The sequence below is a fragment of the Fundulus heteroclitus genome, chromosome 22, assembly GCF_011125445.2.
Source record: "Fundulus heteroclitus isolate FHET01 chromosome 22, MU-UCD_Fhet_4.1, whole genome shotgun sequence".
NCBI classification, from domain to species: domain Eukaryota; kingdom Metazoa; phylum Chordata; class Actinopteri; order Cyprinodontiformes; family Fundulidae; genus Fundulus; species Fundulus heteroclitus.
The window spans coordinates 2,261,264-2,287,736 of NC_046382.1; the positions used below are offsets into that span (position 1 = coordinate 2,261,264).

The following is a 26,473-nucleotide window of genomic DNA, read 5'->3' on the forward strand; positions in this document are numbered from 1 at the left end:
GCTCTTGCAGGGAGACTTGTACCAGGCCCGAACTCATCCGCTTTGTAAAGCTACAGACAAATTTTCTGCTAAGCTTGCGCCCAAATGTTTAGGGTCAGCAGTGATAAGGAAGCAGATAGAACCTGTAAATTACCAGATACAGTGGATAGACCAGGATCAAAATAGAATCTGTTAATGTAGTCAACTTAAGACTATATTATGTTAACGGGTCTCCGGTGGCTCCGGCAGGGGAGGGGTGGGGGGTGGGTGTATTGTTTATGTATAGGGAGTTAGTGCTGTCAGCGTGCGTTAGGCCAAGTGGTGAACGGCACACCTCCACAAGAAGGAGAAAAATGAACATTAAACGGGAAAGGCCAGATCTTCTCAACACCAGGATTCCCAGAGAAGAAGTTTACATTAGGTTGACTGGAGCAATCAGAAGGACTCCTGGAGAACCTACGGCTGACACTGAAAGAAGAGCAGTTATGAGTGCTATGCCTTATTAATTTGACTGCTGCAGCGGATTTTATAAAGTTCCCCAATGTTGTTGTGTTTTCTTCTTCCTTTCGTCCTATTAAAAACCCAACAGTTGCTCATAAATAACAAAACCCAAAAAATACCGCCTTTATGTTTGGTAACATTGCCCTTAAAGGTGCTCAATGTTACGATTTCTTGGAGAAAATTCCTACAATTCTTAAACTTTCTGCCAGTGGGACGAAGTGGCAGAACAGATGGTAAAATGTGTCATTAGCTAACTGAGCACCTAGAGCTGTTTCTTTTCCAACAGGCTACCACCTGTCAGTGAGAACAGAGAGGGACTGTGATGCTGTGCATCCTAGAATCAGCCATAACTTAAAAATACTCCATATTAATTTGAGATGAACGGAACCAGGTTTTGACTGCATGCTTCACCTTAACATGAACAGTGACAATACCATTTCATTTCTAAATTGCTGCTTTCATGAATGCTAAATGGAGGCTGTACACCCTAAAGAAATCCACCTTCTTACAACAAAAGATTTTCAAGACATACAGAGGGTAAAAGTCATAATTAATATTGGGCATGCAGACAAATAAAGATAGCTTAGTGTTGGGATTAATGTTTATACTTCATTAACCGATTTATCTTGTTGTAGTAATGTAAGCTTCTGATATAATCATATTACTCACATGATAGCTTAACCATGTCTGTGCAAAGAAACAGAAGAAGCTCTGTTTCTTCCCTTCCTGAAACAAGAAGACTCAGCTACAAGATTATGTGCTGACTTAACATGATTACTCAACTGTGTATCTTTTTTGACAACTGAGGCTGTAAACTACCTGTTCCCCCACCCTTCAGTACAGCCTCAGTCCTGTAACTAGGGAAACGCCCCAAACTTAATAAAACCGAAGAGAACGCTGAGACCGGCAGACTGGGTTGGAGATTGTAACTGTACGGTCTCTTCCTACTCTCCTCGCGAGCCAAACCAAACTAATTGTCTTTGTGCCTTTCTTTGTAACGTTTCTGGCACTGTCCGTCCGTCCGTCTTCTTCCGCTTATCCGGGGTCGGGTCTCGGGGTAGCAGCTTCAGTAGGGAGGCCCAGACGTCCCTCTCTCCAGCCACTTGGGCCAGCTCCTCAGGAGGAATCCCAAGGCGTTCCCAGCAGAGAGACATAGTCCCTCCAGCGTGTCCTGGGTCTTCCCCTGGGCCTCCTCCCGGTGGGACGTGCCCAGAACACCTCACCAGGGAGGCGTCCAGGAGGCATCCTGACCAGATGCCCGAGCCACCTCAACTGGCTCCTCTGGACGTGGAGGAGCAGCGGCTATACTCTGAGTCCTCCCCGGATGACTGAGCTCCTCACCCTATCTCTAAGGGAGAGCCCAGACACACTACGGAGAAAACTCATTTCAGCCGCTTGTATCCGGGATCTTGTTCTTTCGGGCATGACCCAAAGCTCGTGACCATAGATGAGGGTAGGAACGTAGATCGACCGGTAAATCGAGAGCTTCGCCTTTTGGCTCAGCTCTCTCTTCACCACAACGGATCGGTACAGTGCCCGCTTCACAGCAGACGCTGCACCAATCCGCCTGTCGATCTCCCGCTCCATCTTCCCCTCATTCGTGAACAAGACCCCAAGATACTTGAACTCCTCCACTAGGGGCAGCACATCCTCCCCAACCCGGAGAAGGCACTCTACCCTTTTCCGGTTCAAGACCATGGTCTCGGATTTAGAGGCACTGATTTTCATCCCGGCCGCTTCGCACTCGGCTGCGAACCGCTCCAGTGAGAGCTGTAGATCACGCCCTGATGGAGCCAATAGGACTACGTCATCCGCGAATAGCAGAGACGCAATCCTAAGGCCACCAAAACGGATCCCCTCAACACCTTGGCTGTGCCTAGAAATTCTGTCCATAAAAGTTATGAACAGAATCGGTGACAAAGGGCAACCTTGGCGGAGTCCAACTCTCACCGGAAACGAGTCCGACTTACAGCCGGCAATGCGGACCAGACTCTGACACCGGTCGTACAGAGACCTGACAGCCCTTATTAAAGGGCCCGGTACTCCATACTCCCGGAGTAACCCCCACAGGATCCCTCGGGGGACACGGTCGAATGCCTTCTCCAGATCCACAAAGCACATGTAGACTGGTTGGGCAAACTCCCATGCCCCCTCCAGAATCCTGCTGAGGGTGTAGAGCTGGTCCAGTGTTCCACGGCCAGGACGAAAACCACACTGCTCTTCCTGAATCCGAGATTCGACTATCCGACGGACCCTCCTTTCCAGAACCCCTGAATAGACCTTACCAGGGAGGCTTAACAGTGTGATTCCTCTGTAGTTGGAACACACCCTCCGGTCCCCCTTTTTAAATAGGGGGACCACCACCCCAGTCTGCCAATCCAGAGGAACTGCCCCCGATGTCCACGCAATGCTGCAGAGCCGCGTTAACCAACACAGCTCCACAACATCCAGAGCCTTAAGGTACTCAGGGTGAATCTCATCCACCCCTGGGGCCTTGCCACTGAGGAGCTTTTTAACAACCTCGGCAACCTCAGCACCAGAGATGGGAGAACCCGACCCAGAGTCATCAGGCTCTGCTTCCGCAATGGAAGACGTGTTGGTGGGATTAAGGAGGTCTTCGAAGTATTCCGCCCACCGAAACACGACGTCCCGAGTCGAGGTCAGCAGCACACCACCCCCACTGTAAACAGTGTTGGTACTGCACTGCTTCCCCCTCCTGAGACGCCGGATAGTGGACCAGAATCGCTTCAAAGCCGTATGGAAGTCTTTCTCCATGGCCTCTCCGAACTCTTCCCACGCCCGAGTTTTTGCCTCTGCGACCAGCCGAGCCGCCTGCCGCTTCGACTGCCGGTACACATCAGCTGCTTCCGGAGTCCCACAGGCCAAAAAAGCCCGGTAGGACTCCTTCTTCAGCTTGACAGCTGAACCACTTGACAGCTGAACCCGCTTCCCTCACCAGCGGTGAGGGAAGCGGGTTCCAGGGTTGTTCGAGGGTTGCCGCTGCGACATGCACCGACAACCTTGCGGCCACAGCTCCGACTAGCCGCCTCAACAATAGAGGCGCGGAACATGGTCCATTCAGACTCAATATCCCCCGCCTCCCTCGGGACGTGTTTAAAGTTCTCCCGGAGGTGGGAGTTAAAGCTCCGTCTAGCGGGGGACTCTGCCAGACGTTCCCAGCAAACCCTCACAATACGTTTGGGCCTGCCCGGTCGGACCGGCTTCCTCCCCCGCCATCGGAGCCAACTCACCACCAGGCAGTGGTCGGTGGAGAGCTCCGCCCCTCTCTTCACCCGAGTGTCCAAGACATGCGGCCGCAGGTCAGATGAAACGACAACAAAGTCGATCATTGAACTGCGACCTAGGGTGTCCTGGTGCCAAGAGCACATATGGACACCCTTATGCTTGAACATGGTGTTTGTGATGGACAATCCATGACGAGCACCGAAGTCCAACAACAAAAGAGACATAAGGGTATATGTTCTGTCACTTTTTAATCCGATTTTGATGGATTAAAAGTGGGCGGGGCGATTAAAAAGGGGCGGGGCTTATTTTTTAATTGACCTTTTAGGTGATCACATGATCGTCACGTGACCCTGCTCGTGACCCTCATGTGACACCCTATCATTGACCCCTACCGTGACCTCCATATGACCCCACCACGTGACCCTCATGTGACACCCCCCACATTAATCATTATTAAATTAATTATTCCTTTATTAATTGTATTATTATTATTTTCATTTATATTCATATCATTAATAATATTATTACTACTATCATTGATATTATAGTAATTATTTAATTCTGTTACGCATACCCGACCTTTTTTAGTAGTATTATTGTAATCATTTAAAGTTATTTATAATTATTTAACTCCGGTATACATACCCAATCTTTTTATTAGTATTATTATGATTATTTTGAATTATTTAATTCCGTTACGCGCACCCAATCTTTAAGGTGGGAGGAAATCAGTCTTTGTTTCAGCCGTAAAAGCAGTCAGACTATAATAAAGATTAAAAATAAAAACTATATAAATCGTTTAGACGCATAAGCTTCCCCATCCGGAATCTGTACATAAAAAGCTCAGGGTTCTCGCTCGGCCCAGAATCCTGCGATGCAACCCCTCAGCTCTCCCTGTAAACAGCAAGCGTTACTGATCGCTTACCAGTTGCAGCTTACAACATAATAAGTCCATACACTCTACAGGTCAGTTTGAGGGTCATAAGTTTACTCGGTCAGTAAGCAGTTAAAATAATACTCAACCTGTTCGAAGCGCCGCGCGGGAGGAGACACAAGGGGGGAGATCTCGCTTTCTCTCAATCATCTGACCCCTCAACACAAAAACTGTGTCTTTCTCTACAACCCTCGCGCTATCATGCTTAGTATTTATAAATAGCGGACACCCTGTCACAAAAAAAAAAAAATCGTCAGGACGTTGTATTTCACGCCTTTACGCATCCTAAAAATCCCCATCACGGGGACAAACACAATGCCTGTATTATCAATAATGTATATATAAGGCCCCCTTCCCACCTAACTGAATGCATGCACGGTGACTCCTCCGAAATATGTCACAAGCGTCTTCTGCTTCGGTCCTCACTAACGCTCACATCCATGCCGCGGGTCAGAACGCAAGCCCCAACCTACAACATGGGATACGCTTCTTTGGTAAGTTCTAATGAATATATTCTAACGATTTTTAAGTTATATGTTGAATATACGGTGGGGGAATCCTCTCTATGACGCTACTGATCATGTGATACCGTAGTAATCTTCCTTGGGGAATCCCCCCTTACGCTTTTCGGCGGTGTAACAATATATGTTTAATTATTTTTCAGACCTCACAGGTGTGAAGCAAGAAAATATACTTTTAACACCGTTGAACTACGGTAGGATTTACTTTCATAAAGATAAAGTATCTAAAGTATTTAAAGATACTAATATGTTGTTTTAACCATTTTCTTTTTATTCTTTTAGGGTTTTTAAATGGGAACGTTCTATAAGGTGAGGAAACACTGAGCTAGCAATATATTCCTTGTAATGGATAGCTTATGAAAAATAAGTGGTTTGCGTGTTCTTTCTGAGGGGTTCCTTGTTTGGTTCCTCAGAAGAACTTGAAGTAAAGCACACCTCCCTCAGTCCGGGTAAAGTTACAGAAATCATCTTTTTCTTTAGCCCGACGGCAGCAAAAACGTTTTTGCAAATTAGGGTTGGTTTGCTTTTCTACATTGAAACGTTTTACAATTTTTTTTTTTTAAATGTGCATTCTGTGTGTTTTAAAAGGGCATTTCTACCACAAAATCCAAGAATGGAACCCTTCCCATGAATACTGCCTCCTCTACAACCCAATTGACGGTAAAATATTTACTAGTGTTTATTGGAGTAATGCTTTTTTTTTTTTTAAAACAATTATTTTATTCTTCTGTTTTTGCCCCCAAAAAACAGTAAGCGGTCTAACCCAGACAGAAGGCTACAAAGAGATGTGCAATAAGGAAAAGTGTCCCTCTTCAGCACACTGTGACAAAGACATTTATGTGTGAAATGTTTGTCTCCCCTTTATTATAACTTTTTTGTTACCATCAAGGCTCAGTATAAAATTAAGCGTTGTAAAAATGAAAAATGATTGAACTTTTTGGTGCTTACTGCTGTTTCTTGTTCTTCATTCAATTTTGCACAAATATCCTATTTCTCAATAAACTATACATTAAAAAGGTGGCTCTTTTGGAAGTGGGTTTCTGTTAAAATGTTAAACTTTTAATACTTATAAACTGTATTTGTAAAGCACTTTTCAGTTCTGCCTCACATAGGTTAAAAACAAAACAGAGAAAAAAGTTATTTAGATGAATTAAAGTAATTTATGAGGAATGGCTGAAAAACAGTTGTGGAGTTTAATGAAGAAACTGCATTAAATATGAAAACTTAACACAAGCTATCATCATGAAAAAGCTAAATGTTTTAACAAGGTCTGCTGTAAATGTCACAATTGAAAAGACATAATACAAGATGTTGATTATGTCAACTTTCCATGAAGTTGAACTTATCTGCTGCAGATATCAAGGGCTTCTCATTTTACCTCACTGTTGATTAATATAACACTTCACATACTAAAACACAGTTTTCTTTGTGAATTTTTACAACATTTTTTGAGTAAAATGTTTAACCTTGGCTGAACAGAAGATGGGTCTTATTATCAATATGTCCATAAATTCTAAAACAAGACGATGATAAAACTGGCGCAGTTTCAAAAGCTTTTACAGTTGGATTTGTCTAGTCTTTGAAACCCAGTTTGTAAAGTTTAGTACACCTTGTTTTTCAAACCTAAAGTTTTAGTGCTCTGTTAAACTAAAAGGCACAAATTACTAAAATGCCCCATTTCTTAATTCTATAGCGTAGTCTTTGCTGTCCCAATATGTTATATGTGTGCATAACCTGCAACAAGAATTATTCTCCTCTTTATAAGTAAAACGTTCTGCTTTGGACGTCATGGATATTAGTGTTACTGCAGCATGCAGCAGCATGCAGCAGCATGCTGCTTTGAGTAAGCTCAGACAAGCTTACTGCCCTTCCTTGGATCAACTCGCCGTTCATTCTGGTAATGCAAATCTTCAAATAATTGGAACGTGTTTAAGGTATTTTTAGTTTGTAAATGTTTTGTTTGCTCTTTGACATGATATTTTTTTTTACTGCACATTATGCACAAATATTTCCAGACAAGTAAAATGTACTGAAAAAAATGACGACTCACTGTCCTCAACATATGTTATTTAATTTAAAATGTGACAAACCCTGGCTCAATGACAAAATGCTTTCAGGAGGAGGAAGGGGTGCAACACACAGCATACACAATGGCTTTTCGATCATTAAAATTTGTCTTCAAAACAACATTCAATGACATCTTTTCAACATTGGCTAGAACTGGATGATTGGTTGATCCACCATTAATCGTCGACCTTAACCAAAAGTTAATCTTTTTGACCCTAATTCCACATTGAATTGACATCTTTTGCTATCTGGGAAGATATAATTTACAGGAGACTGGTTTTGGTAAAACAAAACAAAAACATATTTACAAACACAATAACAAAACAAACACTTAAAGGATTTAAATCATATTAAATAAGACAAAATATAACCTAAAAACAAGAACAAGTTTCATGGCAAGATTTATTTTATATTTCTGAATATAAGCTTAAATTCTCCCAGAGGAATCAACATGGATATTTTCATATCCTGTTGTAGAGTGCTCCACGTTGATAGGACAGAGTTCATGTTTTTACTAATGGAGCACTGAAAGTGATAAAGTCCTGGGAACTAAGTCTTTTGCTGGACTAAATGACATATAATGGGATAAATAACACAGGATCAGACGGCTTTAAAGATGAAAATGTACCAATGCATGAGTTTATGGGTTGATGATGATGGCCGGTTGAAATTTAAAGGAATATAAAGTACAGTGAGGTGTGAGAGACGCTGGTATGAACCGTAATTCTCCATGATAGACAGCATCTAATGCAGAGAGGTGGCAGGTGCATTATAAGAAACATCACAGTAATCTAGGTCACTGAGACAGGATGCTACCTTGCACTGAAGTAAATTATATTATTTAGTTAATGAGCAATGAGAGCCTTAACAGCTTGGTATAATTTCTTTAGGTTATTTAGGCATTTCACAATAATCGTGTTTTACTTTCGTTAAGGTAGCAGCCAGCAGATTTTTTAATTGATGGAAATGTAACCCATCAACTTCAGAATCATTTCTTCTTTGTGACTTCCCGGAGCTGATTTCTCCTTTCCAGGAGACCTGCTAATTCAGTGTTGAACCAGGAAATGACTCAACCCTTAACTCTCAGCTGATGAAACAGAGCACATTTGTCAATACAATAGTTAAAAAATATCAAACAAATAGTCCCAGGAAAATGTATGTCATCAAACAGATAAATGAACTTCCAATTGTAATGAAATATACCATGAAGAAAAGCCTGTTCTCTAAAATGCTTTATAGTTCTTTTTTACACAAGAACAGGCTCAAAATGGAGGATTTTAGTGTTTCAAACTGCACCAACTAGACAATGATCACTTAGATCATTTACAAAAATTGCATTGAGGATGAAAAGATGGAAATTAGGTTTAGTAGCACCGTCAATAATTTGAGAAACATTAAAAGCAAGACGGTGTGTCTCAAAACCCTCTAACAGGGAAACAGTAAACCAGTCTCTCTTCTTGAACATTTTAATCAGACAAAATTAGAAAATTAGAAGAAACTGTCAACAATCGCTGAAGGAGTTCTGTAACAAGCAACAACAGCTAAAAGCTATCCGCCGCACAAGTCAATCTTCAAAGCTGAAAGTTCAAACTGCTTAGGAAGAGATTTAGAAACGAGAATCTAGACTGTAAGGCAGGATCTAACAAATAAAGCTACACCACCTCCTTTTCTTGGGTGGTCTGAAGAATAAGTTATGTTCGCTTCAATGCCATTATTTCCTTTACTGAACACCTGCATGACCATCTGGAGATGAACATTTTAATGTTTTATATACAGTCTACTAGTACCTCCAATTATCCTGTGGGGCAGAGCAGAGGAGGCAGCTTCACCTTCTGGTGAGAAATCGCTAATTGCTCCTTTAAGGAACTCATAATGCTGCAGCAAACCAAGAAATCTTTGGATAATTTCATGCTCCAAACTTTTTGGGACCAATTTAGGGATGACACCTTCCTGTTTCAAAAGGACGGCACACCAGTGCACAAAGTAAACCCAGAGCAGGTTTTGGTGGGATGAATTGTACTGGCCTACATGGTCGGTTCTGACCTCTGGAGGGCACAGATTAAATGGAGCAGAGAATGTGAGCCAGGACTTCTCACCAGTGTCAGACCTCATACATGATCTTTTAGTCCATTGAAATTAATTCACATAAGCAGACTCTAAATGTTATAGAGACCCTCACCATATTGAGACAGTAGTGTTGTAAACTTTTAGCCACAACAAGACAATAGTCTCCAGAAAGAATTTAAAACCATTTCTGCGTCCATCCATATTCTAGGTGCCATCGTTGGCCCTCACCATTGTTTTCCTTCAATTTTTTTGTTTAAATGAAAAAGGGAGCTTCAGGAGAAAGTCTAATTCTACTGAGTTTCAAAAATGTTATACGTTTACATTCATAAGTTTTTCCTGGTAAGAAAAATTAACAAAAACTGAACTGATACAAAATTGTCTTTAAAGTTTCAAATTGCATAATGATGCATAATGACGATAAATTCTTTGGTGTTTTTTTTTTTCTAACAAGATGTGTGAATAGTGCAGTCCCAGTCCGTCTGTTCATTTATTCAGTAAAAGTATTCATGCTCCAGGCTATACTATCACAACCTTGTCTACTTCTGAAAGTGTGAAGCATGTTTAGTGTTCTTGGTTTTTCCAAGCAACTAAATTATTCTACTTCAGTTGGGGTTAAAGAAGCATCTGATGTTGTTATCTAAACTTAATTGAATTTTACCCTATAAACGCTGGTACATACATTGTTGTACTCTGTGAAGTCTCAGGGTTCAGAGTTACCAGAAGTACATTCTTAGCAGCCTAAACAGTAGAAACTTATTCAGATATTGTTGGTTTAAGTATACCGGAGTTGGCTGTCGCACTTTTTATATTTAACGGACTTTTAAAGTCAGTCCTGTGAAAAATATTTGCCCCGATAACCCCCTTTTCTTTCCTTTTTTTCCCACACTTAACTGTCTGTCGTTAAACAAAGTTGAATATTAGACAATGATAACCAGAGTAAATACAAAATGCTGTTTTCAAATGATGATTCCATGTATTGAGGGATATATAAAGATACAGCATAGACTACTGCTCATAACTGTCAAGTTTCTTTTATTTAACTTTAAACCTTTGTGATGTGCTTGTTGGTCTTAGTTAACGTAGGACAAACTCAAATGTGTGACAGTCTGCCTTTTTGAGATGATGATTTCACTTATTTAAAAAAAAAAAGCTATACATAACAGCTTGAGCCTATGTGAAAAAGAAATGGCCTTCTGAACCTGACAAAGGGTTGTTCCTCCGTTGCCTGCCATTAAGCGTTTGTGATAACGGGCAATGAGTCTTTTACATCATTTTGGAATAACTATGGCCAACTTTTCTCGGCAGAATTGTTTAATTCAGCCACATTGGCAGGTTTTCAAGCATGAATGTTCTATTTAATGTGATGCAATAGCATCTCAAAGGGATTTAAGATTTTGCTACAGTGGACAATCGCTTGCATTGTGTCATTGACTGCAGCATGTAGCAGCAGTGGAGAGGAAAAGTGGGGGTTAGAGAAGACAGCAGGGACACAGAAAGAACGCAGACAAACGTTCTATGCCAGAGAGGGTAGTGGCAGACCAGCTCCATAGGTGGCTGTGCCCAGGTAAAAAAAAAACAAAAACAAAAAAAACATTGTGGTTTAGCAGTCATTCGTTAACCTAGCAAACTGTGCGTATTTGTAGTGCATGTATTTGTAGTTATACCGCATAAAAGGGAAAAATCCAGCCAGCAGTAAGATTAAAACAACAAATTATGCTCCGGTAAAGCTTAAAAATGCTTTTGTAAAAGCAACGGAGTTCAGCTTTCAAAAAACAAAGACGGATGACTAATATATGATTACTTCTGTCAGGGATGTTTTTCCACCTTCCCTTGTCCCACCTTGCTCATTATTTTATAGGCATTGACAACCTTTAATTAAAATATTTTCACCGTACTAAAACCAAACTTGTTTCTGTTATAAATTTATCTTTGGATGAACTTTTTCTGAACTATAGTTTATTGAAAGAGAGATGATTGGTGGATGAGGAAATCAGAATGAGACGAGAAATGTAGATGAGATGCAAGGTTGCTGTAGTACAAGGGCAGCAGGAGATCCAGGCAATGAAGCAGCGAACAAAACTTGAGGTACGGATGAAGGCAGGAAAATCCAGCGGCTGAAGCAGGGAACAAACCAGCAGTGTTGTATTTCTACTTCGTTACTGTACTTAAGTATATTTTGGAGTACTTTATACTTTTCTCAAGTATAACATTTTTTGATAACTTTTACCTCACTATAGTTCTGATCTTAATTGCATACTTTTACTCCAATACATGTTCAATGTTTGGTTTAGTTACTCGTTACAAAAAGAGAGACTCGCCAGTGATTCCCATTCGGAATCACAGGCAGACTCGCAAGTGTTTTGACCCCACCTACTGATTGACTGCCACAAAGTCGGGACTTGCCTGACCTTGTTCATCACCACCAACAGGATAAGAAGCTGGTTCAGTGGTAGGGCAGGTTAAATTAACCTTGTGGTATAGGTAAAGCATCTAATAGCAGAGAGTTTTCTTAACTCAATGATAACCCGCAGGTGTATCTATTAGCAGGTTTACCACTTCCTGTAGGTTGGCTGGAACTGGTTTATCAATTAACCGTGTTCTTAGTATACACCCCCTGGTCTAAATTTTACCTGCACTTGGTTGTGTACAATTTTAAAGTATATAGCACTGACCTTACTTGAAGAAGGAAAACTGAAAGCTTACAAAAAGGTTGTGTTTTCTGTCTAATTTCTCCTGCACTTGGGTGTTTATATTATTTCAAGTAAATTTGACTTTTAAAGTTTACTAAAATGTCATTCAAACTGCATTTGCTTTGTTTTACTTCTTACTTTTTATTACATTAAATACATCTATTTTTACAGTAATTTTCATACATAAGACATTTCAGATACTTTAACTCAAGTAACATTTCAGTCAGTGACTTATTTTGGAGAGGTGCCTTTTACTTCTGACTGATTAGTGCCCAACAGGTGTGACAGATTGCTGAGGGAGTGGAGGGTGAGCTTCTTCTTCTTTTTTTTACCGGTGTCTTGCAATCAAATAATGCATTATCACCGCCTACTTGATCTTTAGTTACTTTTCCTTAAATCGTTAGTTTTAGTCCAGTTTGTTGTAGATAAGATGACATGATCTTAAGCACCATCTTTCCGTATTTATTTGAGAAGATATTTGTAATGTTCAGTTGTTTGATTCCTTCTTGTTCCATTCCTTAGATCCATTCTTTGATTTGAGTATTTAATACACTCAAACAGCACATGTTCCACAGTTTCTGGAATGCTGAAACTATGGATGCTTCCCAGTAATATGCTGCATAAACTGACAAATATTCAGTTTTAAACACCTTAACTTTTAATTCAGGAATGTCAAAAGCACAGCTTGTTTTTCCATTCTCTGGATTTTTTTTACCCATCCCTGAATACATGTACATAATACCCATATCTCTCATGTATCAAAGTGTTCACATAAGCTTGTATACTTAACATGTTATTGCTTGAACTAATCTTTTTTAATAAAGAAAGATCAACACTAGCTTGAGGTAGTAACCATGATGGTATAGCCGGCATTAAGGTAGACTAACGGCCCAATTATTGATCCCTAACTCCTCAATTATCTGAATAATTCCCTTACTAAATACCTCCTTTTTAATTTTACTACTTTCCCAACTTTCATTTAGTATTTTTATTGTTACATGTGTTTCTTTTTGACTTTGTAAATTAGCCCAATAATTTGCCCTCAACTGTTTCCTTCTAAGACTTAATGGCATTTTTCCAACCTGCTCCACAACATATTCTCAACGCTTGAGCCTGAATTATGTCCAACCTTTTAAAGATGAATTAGAAGCTGAATAAAAAACAATACAACCGTAATCTAGAACTGATCTAACTAATGCAATATCTACATTTTTCAACGCCATACGATCAGCTCCCCATAAACTTCCTGTTAAACACCTCATAATATTCAATACTTTCTTAGTATTGAATAGTTTCCACGTAAGCAAACTGTCAAACCCCAAGAATTTAAAAACGTTTACCCTTTCTAATCTTTGTTTATACAATTTCAGACAAATATCTTCTTTGACTTTCTTTCTCGTGAAAAACATTGAGATTTCTCAACAGATAACTTAAATCCCCATTTCAAAGACCAATCTTCCACTACAATCAATAGCATCCTGAACTTTCTTTACAACATATTCCTTCCTCTTTGCCCCGTCATCTGCAAAAAGTGATTTTCCTATGTCAGGTTTATCATAATAGAAAATAGTACTGGACTAACTCCCCTGAGGGGTGCCGTTTTCAACTAAAAATGAATCAGAAATATAATTACCCGCACAAATCTGGAGGCTGAGCTGAGTGAGGGGAGGAACTAAAAAAATAAAAACAGGAAAAAAGCCGGACCAAAAAACCTAAACCATGACAGTTTCTACCAATTTTCATTTTAGAAAAGAAATATACCATTGCAAAACTTCTTCAACATGTTTATACACTACTTAGAAGTATTTGCTTGATTGGTTTTATCTTATAAACTACTAACCAAATTATCATATTTGCATAAAATGACAAGTAGTCAGTATTAGAAAAAAAAAAAGATATGTAATGTTTTCAGACTTCAAGTAATGAAAGGAAAATATATTTAGCCTATATTCATAATTAACAACGGTAATGTTTTGCAACAGGAAGACTTCTGAAATCAACATTAAAAACACAGATGTCCTGTCATGTTCTCCACCCCACTTTTAATATCTCTGGTAAAAGAGAAGTTGTGCTTCAATTAATATCTGATACCCTTATGTGCTTGTGGGACGGGATAGCTGTCACACATGTAGAGATGCTGCTTTTAAGACTTTGCACCAGGCTCTTAACTGATTTCCAGACCTGCTTATATTAAGTTATTTCTTCTTTTAAAACTGAAGTTTTCACTAGATATCATGTTGTGCAAAACAATATTCCCTTAAGTTATTCTGCTCTTTGTAGAGTAACGCGGGAAGTGGAACGATAGGCTCGGGGATTTTTTTTAATTTTTAGAGATAAGCTCTCTAGGCAGACAATGGAAAAATGAGCTGCAGATAAAAGCTGTTATTAATGTATTTTACTGGGTTTTACATAGGTGCATGCCGGCTTCTCTTTTGTAACTCCGCTGAGTGAGACGGAGAACAGGCGCAAGGGGAGAAGCGCGGCTGAGGACATGTGTTGTGATTATAATACCTGCGGATGTTATCTTAGTTGTCCACAACGCCTCCACGGGATTGCCTAGTAGGCAACGGCCCAAGGCAGGGGTGCCTAAACTATTTCCAGGGGCCATTTAAAAAGAATTTCTCTTCAACCTCAATTCAAGAATGGCACAAATTTAGCTCGAAACTCAAAACTAGAGGTAGATGGACACAGATTACATACAACTCGGTTTTCTTGTACAGTGCGTAAAATTGAAACAGTTTTACCTGCAAATACAATTTTGAGTAATTTCCACTTGACCGTTTTGACTGGTGGGGTGAAAAAGTTTAGACACCACCAATCTAAGGGTGGTAACTCAGAAAGACAGAGTATAGCCTGCAAGTTTGCTGCTTAACATATAACAAATACACAGTGCTCCTAGCTAGCCCATTTGGAGTTTCAAAACACTGTTACAAACACGAATGGTAGTGGTACCATTTTAGATGTTTAGATTTTTTTTTTTCTAGTTGAAAGAAAAGTGTAGAAAGAATGTAGTTGGGTTTTATATATTTTTTATTAACATAAGGAGTGAGGAAAGAAATTACATTTGTTTATTATATCACAAACTCATTGTAAACAACAATCATTTCATATATCACAAGCTAATTGTAGAAAACACTACTTTAATATACCACACACTCAATGTTAAAAAACACTCATTTAATATATCACAAACTAATTGTAGAAAACACTACTTTAATATATATTAAAGAAAGATATGAGAAAACATGCATGCACTGGTTTTCAGCATCCCCTCCAGTACTGCGTGATGGTTTCAAGTTGATCTTTTAATTCATAGTTTTCTTCAACCAGCTGATTATACACCTCGTTGATGTGGTCATGCACCCGTTTGACCATCGTCAATTCGTACAGATAGGCCTGCACGACGGCATTGACTGTGTGGTTGTCTTGGTGGATGTTGTGAGCGGTTAGAAACCGTTGAACGGCATCGAAGAAACGTGCGTTATAAAGTAGTCGCATTACACCCTTGTAATTGCGTTCAAATAACCCATTCTGAAGCAGCTCCGAACATTCATGGTCTCTCTGACTAGGACGGTTGTTATTACACCCATAACATTTACCGTGCATGTATTTTCCGATCGCAGCGTTCAAAAGATGAAACACCACGGTTTTCACCGCTTTGATGAACCCGAAGCGCTTCCATCCATTGTATTCATCGGCGCCGGTGTCAGTCTCTCCTTGGCTGGATGGAAGCAGCGTATCCTCGGGTTGAGAAGGGTCTGGGGAGGCTGGATCTCCTTGGCCCGAGGGTAGTTGTGAGTCCTGGGATACCTCAGGGGTGGGTGGAAGATTCAGCACTTGTAAATCTTCCTCCTGGGTCTCTGACAGAGACGGCATGGCTGGAAGCCTGGCTGGAAGTGTGGTTGGAAGCGTGGAATTCTCATCCCGTAAAACAAAGTACTCGGGCCGTACATGCATGCCTCCGGGGGCATTAGCCCAGTCGTCGATACGCCTCTGCAGCGATGTGAGGAGACTCTCGCTGTCGCTGTCGAGTTTGGAAGAGGATTCAGGGGTTGGCGAGGGGAAAGGAGGGTGGTACGGTCCCGGAAAGAATTTGTCGCTGTCCGGGGAGCCATGCTGCGATGATGTTGAAGCTGTAGTTCTTTCAACCGCGTAGTTGTTCATGGTTTCAGATGCTAAAAGTCTGGTCAGTGAAGTTGCATGGATGTTCCGATCGGTCTGCCCGGTTGTTTTTTATACTGAGAAGGGGTGTGGTTAACGTTGAAGGGGGGGCGGTATCGGGTGTTGTGAGGAGGGCGGGTCTAAAAAGCTACCACTTTCTTGATCACCCAAAACATCTCTCCAGTTGCAACAGTTGCAGAACAGCGTTGACATCTGGTCTGCTATCATCTTGTCACGCGATGCGTCAAGCAGAAACATAACCGGAGTTGTTTTATCTTGAGCCTGTCTTGGAGTTGCGCGGAAGAAACCATCGACCGGTAAGCCCCGCCTTTGATTGCCATGTTGGTGAGAAGATCCTATTTGTTGAATCTGTGTCAGTTTTGAATTCCTAGAGTGGGGGAGGGGACCGGAAATGGGGGAGGGGTATGGATTCCGGAAGTGGGGGAGGGGGTCGGAAATGGGGGAGGGGTACGGATGAGAAATAGGATATTTGTGCAAAATTGAATGAAGAACAAGAAACAGCAGTAAGCACCAAAAAGTTCAATCATTTTTTCATTTTTACAACGCTTAATTTTATACTGAGCCTTGATGGTAACAAAAAAGTTATAATAAAGGGGAGACAAACATTTCACACATAAATGTCTTTTGACATTTTTCGGAGGAGTCACCGTATATGCCTTCGATTAGGTGGGAGGGGAAGGGGGCCTTATATATATACATTATTGATAATACAGGCATTGTGTTTGTCCGCGTGATGGGGATTTTTAGGATACGTAAAGGCGTGAAATACAACATCCTGTCGATTTTTTTTTTTTGTGACAGGGTGTCCGCTATTTATAAATACTAAGCATGACAGCGCGAGGGTTGTAGAGAAAGACACAGTTTTTGTGTTGAGGGGTCAGATGATTGAGAGAAAGCGACATCTCCCCCCTTGTGTCTCCTCCCGCGCGGCGCTTCGAACAGGTTGAGTATTATTTTAACTGCTTACTGACCGAGTGAACTTATGACCCTCAAACTGACAGAGACCTGTAGAGTGTATGGACTTATTATGTTGTAAGCTGCAACTGGTAAGCGATCAGTAACGCTTGCTGTTTACAGGGAGAGCTGAGGGGTTGCATCGCAGGATTCTGAGCCGAGCGAGAACCCTGAGCTTTTTATGTACAGATTCCGGATGGGGAAGCTTATGCGTCTAAACGATTTATATAGTTTTTATTTTTAATCTTTATTTTGAAACTTTAAGTATTCAGAGTCTGACTGCTTTTACGGCTGAAACAAAGACTGATTTCCTCCCACCTTAAAGATTGGGTGCGCGTAACGGAATTAAATAATTCAAAATAATTATAATAATACTAATAAAAAGATTGGGTATGTATACCGGAGTTAAATAATTATAAATAACTTTAAATGATTACAATAATACTACTAAATAAGGTTGGGTATGCGTAACAGAATTAAATAATTACTATAATATCAATGATAGTAGTAATAATATTATTAATGATATGAATATAAATGAAAATAATAATAATACAATTAATAAAAGAATAATTAATTTAATAATGATTAATGTGGGGGGTGTCACATGAGGGTGTCACATGAGGGGTCATATGGAGGTCACGGTAGGGGTCAATGATAGGGTGTCACATGAGGGTCACGAGCAGGGTCACGTGACAATCATGTGATCACCTAAAAGGTCAATTAAAAAATAAGCCCCGCCCCTTTTTAATCGCCCCGCCCACTTTTAATCCATCAAAATCGGATTAAAAAGTGACAGAACATATACCCTTATGTCTCTAACAAAACACCACTCGAGTTCAGATCAGGTGGGCCATTCCTCCCAACCACGCCCCTCCAGGTCCCACTGTCATTGCCCACGTGAGCGTTGAAGTCCCCCAGCAAAACGAGGGAGTCCCCAGGAGGGGCACTCTCCAGTACCCCTTCCAAGGACTCCAAAAAGGGTGGGTAATCTGAACTGCTGTTTGGCACATAAGCGTAAACAACAGTCAGAACCCGTCCCCCCACACGAATGCGGAGGGAGGCCACCCTCTCGTTCACTGGGGAAAACCCCAGCGTGCAGGCACCCTGTGTTGTATGATGTTTTAGGTATTTAGACCTGACACTTAGTTAAGCTAGAATTTAACCAACTTATTTAAGGCTATCTGACATCTTCAAGCAGAAAAAGGTGATTGCTTAAAACTCTGCTTTTCCATTCCTCTGCTGACCTTACTCAATCTCTTTCTCTGCTTTCTGCTAATTTCTTTGCAAAGAAACCTGGTCAATGTAACTTGGATAGGCTAACAGAAAAGATCTAGTCTCTTTCAGACATTCTCAGGTGCTGACTGGAGAACCAAATTACCCCAAAAAGACATGAAGGCTGATCCAGGGAACACAGAGGAAAAGGTCAAAACAAGAACATCTTCTGAAAATCATCTGAATAAATGTGATTCCATCTCTTCAGACATCAGTAAATGTGTGATTTATCCATCAGGTTAAATCTTTGTAGAAATCCTCTTACTGCTCTCCAGATGGTCAGCCAGCTCCTCCTGCTTCATCCTCCTCAGGAAGTTCAGAGTGATCTTCATCAGTGCCTCTCTGCTGCTGCTCCTCTGCTCTTCATCCTCACCTTCCATCACCTCCTCGTCATCTCTCTGACTCTCTGAGCAGTCTGGGTCATCCAGAACCTTCTGGATCTTCTTTAGCTCCTTCTTCACAAAAGTAACAATGTTGTCCTCCAGCAGCTGGAACAGAATAATATATGAAGGACACATCAGACTGAGATCATGGATCCAAACATCAGAACCATGTTGGACAGACTGACTGTCCACTGGTCCACAAAGTCCAGCATGGAGACGACTGAACAGAACCGATGGAAAAGTAGTTGTTGTACATGTACAGACCATAAATATGGAGTCCAGCTGGGTTTGATGCTGCCGGGCAGACGGACCTCTGGGAACCTCTGAGTTCTGCTGGTCCACTCTGTGGAGGAACCAGAACAATTAGGAATTAAATATTCATTCACCAGTTTTCACAGATGAATTGGCAAAACCTTCACAGTAAAAATCCTTAAAGCAGAAAAACTGAGCATCAAATGAACACAATACAAATACAAAAATAAATAAATAAATAAAAGAACACCAGAGCAATTAAAACCATCCATCCGATATTTGGTCCCATTTTAAACTGTCCACTCTGTCAGTAGATCTTATGCTGGTTCAGACAGTAACCCAGAGTTTGGGGACAGTGGAGGTGAAGGTTCTGTCCACATAGGTCTTCAGGATGAATGGAACATTCAGCAGGTTCTGATGTCCAGATCTAAGGTGGTTTAGTTCAGGGGTCTTCAACCCTGGCCCTCAGAGCCCACTATTCTGTTGTGATGTTCTATATGTGTCTCTGTTCCAGCACACCTTACTGCTTCCGGCGGCGTCCTGAAGGCAGCGGTGGCATACAGCTCTGACTAACTTGCAGACATTTTAATAAAAAAATGCTGCCAAACTCGCTACAAACTATTCATCAACCCAGCAGATCAGTACTTGACCGCCAGCGCCTGCTGGAGTTATTGTCATATAGTGTTTTTGGACTTGTAACTACAACTATGCTTGATTGTTTACGTGGCTTCGGAGTGCTCCAGGAACAAGTCCCAGGGGTCGAAGATGCAGCGGACTCGCAGAGCAGCACATGCCGGAGGAGAAGCAAGTGAAGGCGGTGCAGCCAGCCGCATAAACGTGGCTGTCACAGAGGTATAGAAGCTAAGCTAAAGGCTAACCCCTACAGAATGCCGCTTCCATCCATCCTGCTCTCCAACGTCCGCTCACTGGACAACAAAATAGACCATTTACAATTCAAGGTCTCTGCAAAGAGGGAGTTTAGAGACTGCTGCGCTGTCATCCTGACAACGGCGTTTGCCTGTAAGGGCTCGCACATTTCCAAGCAGACAGAAACAAAGAACTCAGCGGTGTTTTTACATCAAGAAAAACTGGTGTAGAAATGCTACAATAGTCACAAGGTTTTGCTCTTCAGACATCAAGCTACTGACTTTTAGCTGCAGACCATTTTACCTGCCGAGAGAGCTAACTGTTGTTAACATCACAGCGATTTACATCCCTCCCAGCAGTAATACTAATGAGTGTTCTGTATCAGACTATCTCCAAACTGCAATCTGCACACATGGAGGGTGTTTTCATAATTGCTGGGGAATTTAAGCAAGCAAATATGAAAACGGTTCTCCCTCATTTTTACCAACACGTTGATTTTGCTACTTGGGGAGAGAACACTCTGGAATTAGTAATATATATATATATATATATATATATATATATGTATATATATATATATATATATATATATATATATATATATATATATATATATATATATATATAAATAAAACATGCCTTCAGATCAGCCCCTCGACCCCACCTGGGCTCTTCAGACCATCTCTCTGTGATGCTAATCCCTGCATACAGGCCCCTGCTGATCAGAGCTAAACCTACAGTGAGGCAGGCGAGGGTGTGGACTGAGGGAGCAATGGAGGCACTCCAGGACTGTTTGAGTGCTCTGACTGGAACACGTTCAAAGCTGCAGCAACATATGAGGACAACATAAACATTGATGAGTATGCCGTGACTGTGTCAGCCTACATCATCAAATGCATTGAAGACGTCAGCACCACAAAGAACACCAATGACCCTGGATGACTTAGGAGGTTCATCTTACCCTGAAAGCATGGAACTCAGCCTTCAAGTCTGAGGACAGCGAGAGCCAACTTTAACTGTGCCATCAGGTTAACGAAGCAGAACCATAGACAGAAAAACCAGGAGCTTTTCCACGACGCATGGAACACCAGGAGCATGTGGAAAGGCATACGGAAGATCACTAAATACAACACGCCCTCCCCCCGGTGGGTGAAGTTGTATTCATCCCATCATCCCACAGCATCTGGTGGAAAAACTGGAGCATCTGCTCCCCTCCGGGAAGAGGTTCCGCAGCATCCGCTGAAGGTCCACCAGGTTCTGCAACAGCTGTTTCCCTTTTGCCATCAGACTTTTGAACTGTTGAACTCTAAACTGGACTCTGAACCACATTTGCATCATTACATCATTATCTGGCATTACCAACATTGCCGAACCTTCATTATCCTTTTAAATAGTGCACAACTCAACGTTACCGCATTTTTGCACAAATGCCTTTTTGCACCATTATGTTTGCACATGAACAACGGTTGAACATTCTTCTGCACACTGTTCTTGCACACTGTTTTTCTCCTGCATTGTTACATTCTGATCACTACTGCACTTACTGTATATTGTATTGTTGCCTTATCCCACCTGCACTCTTGCTATTCTGTTGTAAGCTATATGCAACAAAATTTCATTCTGTATGCACTCTGTACATACAAAATGACAATAAAGTTGTCTAAGTTAAAGTCTAAGTCTGAAAATGATTGCATGACCCTTTAGCAGCCCTCAAATGCTGCAGAGGCCTGTTAATAATTTCAATCAGGTGTCTAGAGGTAGGGAAACACAATGCGTTTATACTGGCCAGAACGTACTGAAATTAATGGATATCTGTGAACTCGATATTCTTGCCGGACACAGGTTGCGCGCACAAGCACTAAAAATACTAGTGACAGCAGACAAGAACAGGTCTACGTGATCAGCTCCCTGAGCAGCACAATCACTGGGAGGAAAAACATGCATGTAGTGAGAAGGGAAGAGATGTTCTGTCAGGACGTGATTGGGTCAGGCAGGTATTTGTAGACAGTGAACCAGGTAGTATAGCTTTAGGATAATTAGTCAGTAAAGGTGGAGCCAATTATGGTCAGAGAGTGGTGACTGGAAGGTGGCTGAGATGGCCATGAAGTGGATAATGAACAATTAGTCTAAAATACGCAAAACAAACCATGACAAAAATCGCATGATTACAAGCATTACAGTAAATAAAAGAAAACAACGGAAACCTAAAACACAGGAAAAAAACAGATAAAGTCCATTCAGAAAGATTATTAATAAAGATTTTTTCAAAAGATGTTAAAAGCAGATAAAAACAGTCAAAAGTCAAACTTTGGTGTGTTTTAGACCTAACCGTAAGTTCAGTGGGTTTAATTCATCGTCCTAACCAGGTATTTGTAGTTTGTCCCTAGAGGTCTGACCCTTGTATTACACTTGATGGAGGGTTTAAACCTAATTATTTGTTTTCCTGGCCTAAGATCAGTGGTTTTTGTACCTAACCCTAAGGTCAGTTAATTTCATTCCTCCCCCATATAACATGGCTCTATAATCTATGATCTTCGTGAGAAGCAGAACAGTCAAAAGTCTCGCCGGAAACCACTCATCTACCCAGCCGATCAATACTTGACCGCCAGCGCCTGCTGGAGTTATGGTCATGTAGTGTTTTTGGACTTGTAACCACCACCACGCTCGATTGTTTATGCGGCTCCGGATTACTACGGGTTTCAGTCCCGGAGGCCTGTGAAGCGGCGGACTCGGCGAGCAGCCTACGACGAAGGAGGGCCAAATGGAAGTGGTGTAGCCGGCCAAAGAAATGTGGCTGCCGGGGAGGCTTGGCAGTTAAGTTAAAGGTTAACCTGTTCAGATCGCCGCTCCCTTCCATCCTGCGTTCCAACGTCCACTCACCGGACAACAAAATTGACCATCTACAACTTTAACTCTCTGCAAAGAGGGAGTTTAGAGACTGCTGCACTCTGATCCTGACCGAGACATGGCTCAACTCAACAATCCCAGACCACACTGTTAGCCTGGAGGGGCTAGCTACTTTCCGTGGCGACAGAAATAAACAACTCAGCGGTAAGACCCGTGGGGGCGGACTCTGCGCTTACGTCAATAACAACTGGTGTAAAAATGCTAGAATAGTCACAAATTTTTGCTCTCCGGACACAGAGCTTATGATTATTAGCTGCAGACCTTTTTACCTGCCTAGAGAGTTCACTGTTGTCATCATCACAGCGGTTTATGTGCCCTCCAGCGCAAATACAAAAGAGGCTATGAGTGTCCTCTATCAGACAATCTCTGAGCTGCAATCTGCACACACAGAGGGGGTTTTCGTTATTAATGGGGATTTTAACCAGGCGAATATGAATATGAAAACTGTTTTCCTCATTTTACCAACACGTGGATTGGATGCTACTCGGGGAGAGAGCACTCTAGACTTGGTTTACACAAACATAAAAGGCACATTCAAGGCAGCCCCACGCCCCCACCTGGGCTCTTCAGATTATCTTTCTGTGATGCTAATCCCTGCATACAGGCCCCTGCTGATCAGAGCTAAACCTACAGTGAGGCAGGTGAGGGTGTGGACTGAGGGAGCAATGGAGGCACTCCATGTTGTTTTGAGTGCTATGACTGGAACAAGTTCAAAGCTGCAGCAACTTATGATGACAAGATTGACATCGATGAGTACGGCATAACTGTGTCAGGGTACATCAATAAATGCATTGAGGACGTCAGCACCACCAAGACCATCATCACCCGGGCAAACCAACGACCCTGGATTACTGTGGAGGTCCGTCAAGCGCTAAAAGCTCGGAACTCAGCCTTCAAGTCTGGTGACCAGGAGGAACTAAGGGCATCGAAAGCCAACTTGAACTGTGCCATCGGGCTAGCGAAGCGGAACCACACTAATAAAATACAGGAGCTTTTCCATGACGCAATGAACACCAGGAGCATGTGGAAAGGCATACGGGCGATCACTGAATACAACACGCCCTCCCCCCGGTGGGTGAAGTTGATGCTGACTTTCTCAATAGACTAAATAACTTCTTTGGGAGGTTTGAGACACTGAACAGCACTCCAGCAGTGAAAGATGTCCCCCATCAGGAAGAGGAGGTGCTCTGCCTTGACACCGCCGACGTGTGGAAGACTTTGAGGAGAGTCAACCTGCGGAAGGCCCCAGGCCCCAACAACATACCTGGGCGGGTGCTCAAGGAGTGTGCAGGTCAGCTGGCTGGTGTCCTCACAGACATTTTTAACACCTCGCTGGACCAAGCCATAGTGCCAGCATGCTTCAAGTCTGCCTCCATCATTCCGGTGCTGAAGAAACCTCAAGTCACCTGTTTCAATGACTACCTGCCTGTTGCACTGACTCCCATCATGATGAAGTGCTTTGAAAAGCTGGTAAAAGAGCACAATGTCCCCAGTCTTCCCCCAACACTCGACCCGTTCAAGTTTGCCTACCGACGGAACCGCTCCACTGAGGACGCCATCTCCTCTTCTCTTCACCTGAGCCTGGCACACCTGGAGGAGAAGAACGCGCACGTGCGGATGCTGTTCCTGGACTTCAGTTCAGCGTTCAACACCATCATCTCACAGCACCTTGTAGGAAAACTAGAACATCTGGACCTCGGCACACCTCTTCGCAACTGGCTGCTAGACTTCCTCACCAACAGACCTCAGTCGGTCCGGGTCGGACAGAACACCTCTGATGTCATCACCCTCAGCACGGGCTCCCCTCAGGGCTGCGTCCTGAGCCCCCTGCTGATCACCCTGATGACACATGACTGCATCCCCAGGTTCACCACCAATCACATCGTGAAGTTTGCTGACGACACAACGGTGGTGGGCCTGATCAGAGACGACAACGACCAGGACTACAGAGAGGAGGTGGAGCAGCTGGTGGGCTGGTGCAGAGACAACAGCCTGATCCTGAACGTGGAGAAGACGAAGGAGATCATCGTCGACTTCAGGAAGAACCGGCCTCACCACGCTCCACTGCTCATCAACAGCTCAGCTGTGGAGGTGGTCAGCAGCACCAAGTTCCAAGTTCCTGGGGGTGCACATCACGGAGAACCTCACCTGGTCTGTGAACACCACGTCACTGGTGAAGAGGGCACAGAAATGACTGTACTTCCTGCGGAGGATGAGGAGAGCCCACCTGCCCCCGCCCATCCTCACGACCTTCTACAGAAGCACCATAGAGAGCATTCTGACCAGCTGTCTCTCTGTGTGGTATGGAGGCTGCAGTGCCACCGACTGGAAGAACGTGAGGAGAGTGGTGAGGACAGCAGAAGGGATCATTGGGGCTCCTCTTCCCTCCATCAAGGACAATGTGTCTCGAGCCCGAAACATCATCAAGGACCCCTCACACCCCCACCATGGACTGTTCTCCCTGCTGCCTTCTGGCATCCGCTGCAGGTCCACCAGGTTCTGCAAAAGTTTTTCCCTGTCGCCATCAGACTGTTGAACTGCTGGAACTGCTGAAGCCACAAAATGGACTCTGTACCACATTCGTATATTTGCACGGTTTTAATAATACTCACCTGTACACTGTGATCGCACACTGTCTATTTCCCCTGCATTGTTTACACTGTTTACATTTCAATTGTTTACTATAAATCACTGCTGCACCTTATCCTATAATTTACTGCAATTTACTGTAATTTTTTAAGCTGTATGCAAACGGAATTTTGTTCTGTACGCACTCTGTGCATACAAAATGACAAATAAAGTTGCCTAAGTCAAAGAAACGGGGTGGCAGTTTCAACCCCATCTCCAGAATGAGGTTATGCCTGAGTCTGGTAAACATGATATAGCAGCATCCATTCTTTCCACTTTCACTGCTGTGGTTCTGGAGAACATCCAACACACACCACTTCACATATGAACATAGAAATGTGGGAAAAAGAGCTGAGCTCACGTTAAACACATGTTGGAATAAAAACATTTCAGATTGACTCAGTTTCCACAGTTACAGCAGTTAGATACAGCTCACCTCTCTGAGGATGCAGGTCCAGAAGGTTTGAAGGTCAAAGGAAGAACCTTTGACATGTCGCTCTTAAAGGACACACAGCTGGGTTCTGGTTCTGGTTCTGGTTTCAGTCTCTGATGGATCCTAACAGAAACATTAAGATCAAAACACATTCTGTGAGGTTCTGTTTTCATACCAGCCCACATTCTGGACCTGTTTAACTGAGCTGAGCTGCTGTGTTCAGTCTGGATGAAGCAGCAAAGAGGACCAGCAGCAGCTTCAGGACCACTTGGTCTCTTCTGGCCTGATATAGTGAGAACGCTGTGTGAAAAGGGCTCTGGACACTTAGAGATGCTGATCTCACCTCTGAGCGTGGCTCTGGCTCTCAGCTTCCCCACACAGAGTGCTTTTAGAGGGAGGGACTCCCTCCTCTCTGTCCTCAGGCTGATCCATGCTGCTGAATTCACATCCACATCAGCTCACACACACTTTCTACCTTCACCTGCAGAGGAAACACACATCATTCATCTGATCATCAACTCTGATCATCCTTTACATCATTAGTGCTGAAAAAAGATCAGCTGCTCCTCCTCTGATTGGCTCTTCTT

At 42.5% G+C, this 26,473-nt stretch overlaps 1 protein-coding gene and 1 long non-coding RNA gene across 3 annotated transcripts in view; one reads left to right on the top strand and one right to left on the bottom strand.

Moving 5' to 3' along the window:
* Window positions 1–26,246, bottom strand: part of LOC118557025 (protein NLRC3-like) — a 38,593-nt gene extending 12,347 nt beyond the window's left edge. Inside the window, exons 1-5 of the mRNA XM_036125894.1 lie at window positions 26,230–26,246; window positions 25,890–26,009; window positions 19,064–19,142; window positions 18,682–18,904; window positions 4,071–4,088 (exon numbers count right to left, since the gene is read on the bottom strand). Of these exons, the coding sequence (XP_035981787.1) occupies window positions 4,071–4,088; window positions 18,682–18,904; window positions 19,064–19,142; window positions 25,890–25,945 (376 nt within the window). The 5' untranslated portion in view covers window positions 25,946–26,009; window positions 26,230–26,246. The remainder of the gene's footprint in view (window positions 1–4,070; window positions 4,089–18,681; window positions 18,905–19,063; window positions 19,143–25,889; window positions 26,010–26,229) is intronic.
* Window positions 4,443–6,043, top strand: LOC118557095. Of its 2 annotated transcripts, XR_004927588.1 has the most exons (5): window positions 4,443–5,375; window positions 5,464–5,490; window positions 5,595–5,630; window positions 5,770–5,841; window positions 5,932–6,043. It is a non-coding gene; the product is annotated as an uncharacterized LOC118557095 (long non-coding RNA). The 2 variants fall into 2 exon arrangements; XR_004927587.1 differs by lacking the exon at window positions 5,595–5,630.
* Window positions 26,247–26,473: the final 227 nt, after the last annotated feature.